The 3,020-nt window shown below is 44.9% G+C and overlaps 1 protein-coding gene across 1 annotated transcript in view; it reads left to right on the top strand.

Annotated features, from left to right (window-relative positions):
- Positions 1-3,020, top strand: part of NANS (N-acetylneuraminic acid synthase) — a 20,673-nt gene that overhangs the window by 11,369 nt on the left and 6,284 nt on the right. The window contains exons 2-3 of the mRNA XM_004677973.2: positions 1,925-2,024; positions 2,769-2,923. Of these exons, the coding sequence (XP_004678030.1) occupies positions 1,925-2,024; positions 2,769-2,923 (255 nt within the window). The remainder of the gene's footprint in view (positions 1-1,924; positions 2,025-2,768; positions 2,924-3,020) is intronic.

The raw sequence follows: 3,020 nt of genomic DNA, 5'->3' as shown, positions 1-3,020 counted from the left end.
ACAAACTCTTCCCAAGTTGAACATTATAGAGATAAAAATTTAGTACAGGGTTTCCCCCTAAAGATGGCTAACTCTTCATTTGCCAGTGAGAAGGGTGGGAAATAAGACTGTTCCATAATGTTAGAAATGAGTGCTTTGCAGTTCCATCTTAGGGCTGGTTGATGTTCTGAGCAGTATCTAAACAGAAGAGTGAAAGAGCTATGGACAAGGAGAGAGAAAGAGAGAAGAGGCAGGGTGGAGGCAACAATAACTGAGGTAAAGGCGATCAGCACACTTGAGTGGACAGTGTCTCTTGGATCAAGGGCATTGTGACCTTCCTCGGAATGGCTGACCGGCTGGCCACCACTCTGTGTGGCTCTTAAGTCATCCATCACTAAGGGGTTTCCATGCAGGGAAAGTTCTGAAAACTACCACTCAGAGAGGGTTCTCATAGTCCTTACAGATCAGCGCTCAGTGTTTCTGGGACAAATGGATGGTGGAGATGAATGTTGGGTCATTGGGACATTGGGGCGATGAGGTGGCTCAGGCAGAAGTGGGCAATTTAAAGAGCCGGAGGCAGCAAGGCCTTCTCAGACTGTCCTCTGGGTTTTCTGGCTGGGCAGCCTAGCTCTCAGCTAGTCCAGGTATGACTCAAGGAGGTATTAACTATGGCGGCTCTCAGCCTGGACCACGGAATCAGATTCTGCATTTCATTTGAGCAAGATCCTGGAAGATTCATGTCCTTGTGTTGAAGGGTGTGAAGGGTGGTTTCTTTCTTACAGTCTTCAAAATTCTGTAACTCAGAATTTGAAGCTAGGATTTGCTATTTGGAATCATTCCATGACTTTGATTCTACCCACTTCTGATTTTCAACTCCCATGAAGAAATAAGTAATGAAAGGTAGTGTGTGTGGGGGGGTTTCTTGTAATTTGACCATAAACTGAGCTTTTTACTCTGAAAAATGTAGTCCAGTGATTCCTTCAGTCAGTGTTTGCTAGCTAGCCTGTGCCAGTTTCCTGAGGTGAGCTCCAGATAAGGATAGTGGTAGCTCTGGGCAGGTAGCCTCCAGTAGGGATACTGTGTTCACAAAAGTGACAAGATTTTTTTTTCTGTGGCAACACAGTTTGAAGTCTAAAAGGGCTTGGTTTGATGAGTCCGGCCAGCTGTGGGTCACTGTACTGGACCATAAAATGCTTCATTTTCTCCACTTTGGGTAAGATTTGAGATGGCCTCTTTTCCTGTTTGGTTCTGAATGAAAGGTAAGGCCTTGGAGAAATGTTTGTTTTCTCATTGCCTGGTTTTCTGGGTCAAGGTTAGTGAGGTCTTGACCCTTTTGCATTTGTTCAGCAGCCTCTGAGTCCTGGGGAAGGAATTCCGGTCTGGCCAGGGAATCGAATTCTCTTCAGGTTCTCTTAGTCCGTATAGATCAGTTGGCAAAGTTTCTTAGACAAATGGTGGATATGAATGGAAAGATTTTTGGATTTGAATGAAAAGACTTAACAAATCTTTGTCGCCTCCAAGTTGTTGAGAGAATCCCTTTTCTTGGATAAGAGGAGAGGTTTTTTTCTGGATAAGAGGGTCCTGTGTGCTCCTCTCTGGTCTTGAGGGCAGTGTCATTGAGGGCAATATTTTTGTCTTTTTTTATTTTTAAGATTTGTTTATTTATTCATACAAGAGCTGGGTTGTAGGCCAGAGTGCAGGAGGGTGAAAAGATTCACCAGAGACAGAGCAAGGAGTAGAATAGGTGGACTGACTGAAATGCACTGAGGTGAGACAGGAGAGGTCTGTTATACTATGTAGGTCAGCTCCCCATGGGGATCGAACTCACGCTGCAGTGGCTGCTGATACCTTCATAGTGCTGAGACTTAACCCCTTGCACCAGCAGCGAGGCCCAGCAATGTTTTTGAACAGTGGTGGAAAAGAGTACCTTTTTTGATTTTTATAGATGGCAGTTGAGTTTCTGCATGAACTGAATGTTCCATTTTTCAAAGTTGGATCTGGGGACACTAACAATTTTCCTTATCTGGAAAAGACAGCCAAAAAAGGTGAGTGTTTAATTTTTGTTCTGAGAAAGCCCAAATTGTCTTTTGCTCCCTTCGTAACTACTCAAGGCGTCTCATAAAGAGGGACTTTGGAAACCACTTTAATCAGCAAATACTTCTATGTTTCCATGTGCTGACTTAAAGCGATTAAGGATAAGACAACTTCATAAGCTTTTCTTTAGTTAAAATGATTTAATTTATAAAAAAAATCAAATTGACAGTATTATATCAAAGTTCCTTGAGGCTGTGCTCCGAGAATTATCATGTAGGCATAATATCGAATGTCTGCACATGACAGTTTTGTAGAGTGCTTTTACAACACGAGCAAATTGCTTTTGACCCTAACACTTGGGGGGGACGAAAGCAGGTGATAGGATTATGAAACTTTATACTTTCTACCAGGAAGTGACAGCTCTGGGTCTCACATTCACTCACACTCTTGAACCTGGGATGGGTGCTCACCCTACCGCACCGTGCAACTTCTTAATCATTTGACTAAGTACCCATCTTTCTCTGGGGACTATGAAATCCCTCTGCTTCCTCAGTTCAGTTCACTAGCTAAATGATAACTTGGGAGGGTGAAGGGAGTTCCATCTCCCATGGTTGAGGGCAAAAACTGGCTGACCTCCCTTGTGTTCCCCCACACTGGCTGGCACAGTGTTTAAAAGGAGCCTGTGGAGGCTCAGCTGAAGTTGACACATACTTGTGGGAGTTGGAAGATGACGGTATCAGTGTTGGGTCCCGCAGGCCGTCCGATGGTGATCTCCAGTGGGATGCAGTCAATGGACACCATGAAGCAAGTCTATCAGATCGTGAAGCCCCTCAACCCCAACTTCTGCTTCCTCCAGTGCACCAGTGCCTACCCGCTCCTGCCTGAGGATGTCAACCTGCGTGTCATCTCGGTGAGCAGGAGGCAGGGCCCTGGTCTCAACAGGCCACTGCAGAATGCTCTGCTGGGGCCATTTGCTGTGGGGAAAGGGTATCCTTTTTTTTTTTTTT

This window comes from Condylura cristata, unplaced genomic scaffold (assembly GCF_000260355.1).
Source record: "Condylura cristata isolate star-nosed mole 26May11 unplaced genomic scaffold, ConCri1.0 scaffold00006, whole genome shotgun sequence".
In the NCBI taxonomy this organism is placed as follows: Eukaryota; Metazoa; Chordata; class Mammalia; order Eulipotyphla; family Talpidae; genus Condylura; species Condylura cristata.
This window is presented reverse-complemented; position numbering and strand designations above follow the sequence as displayed.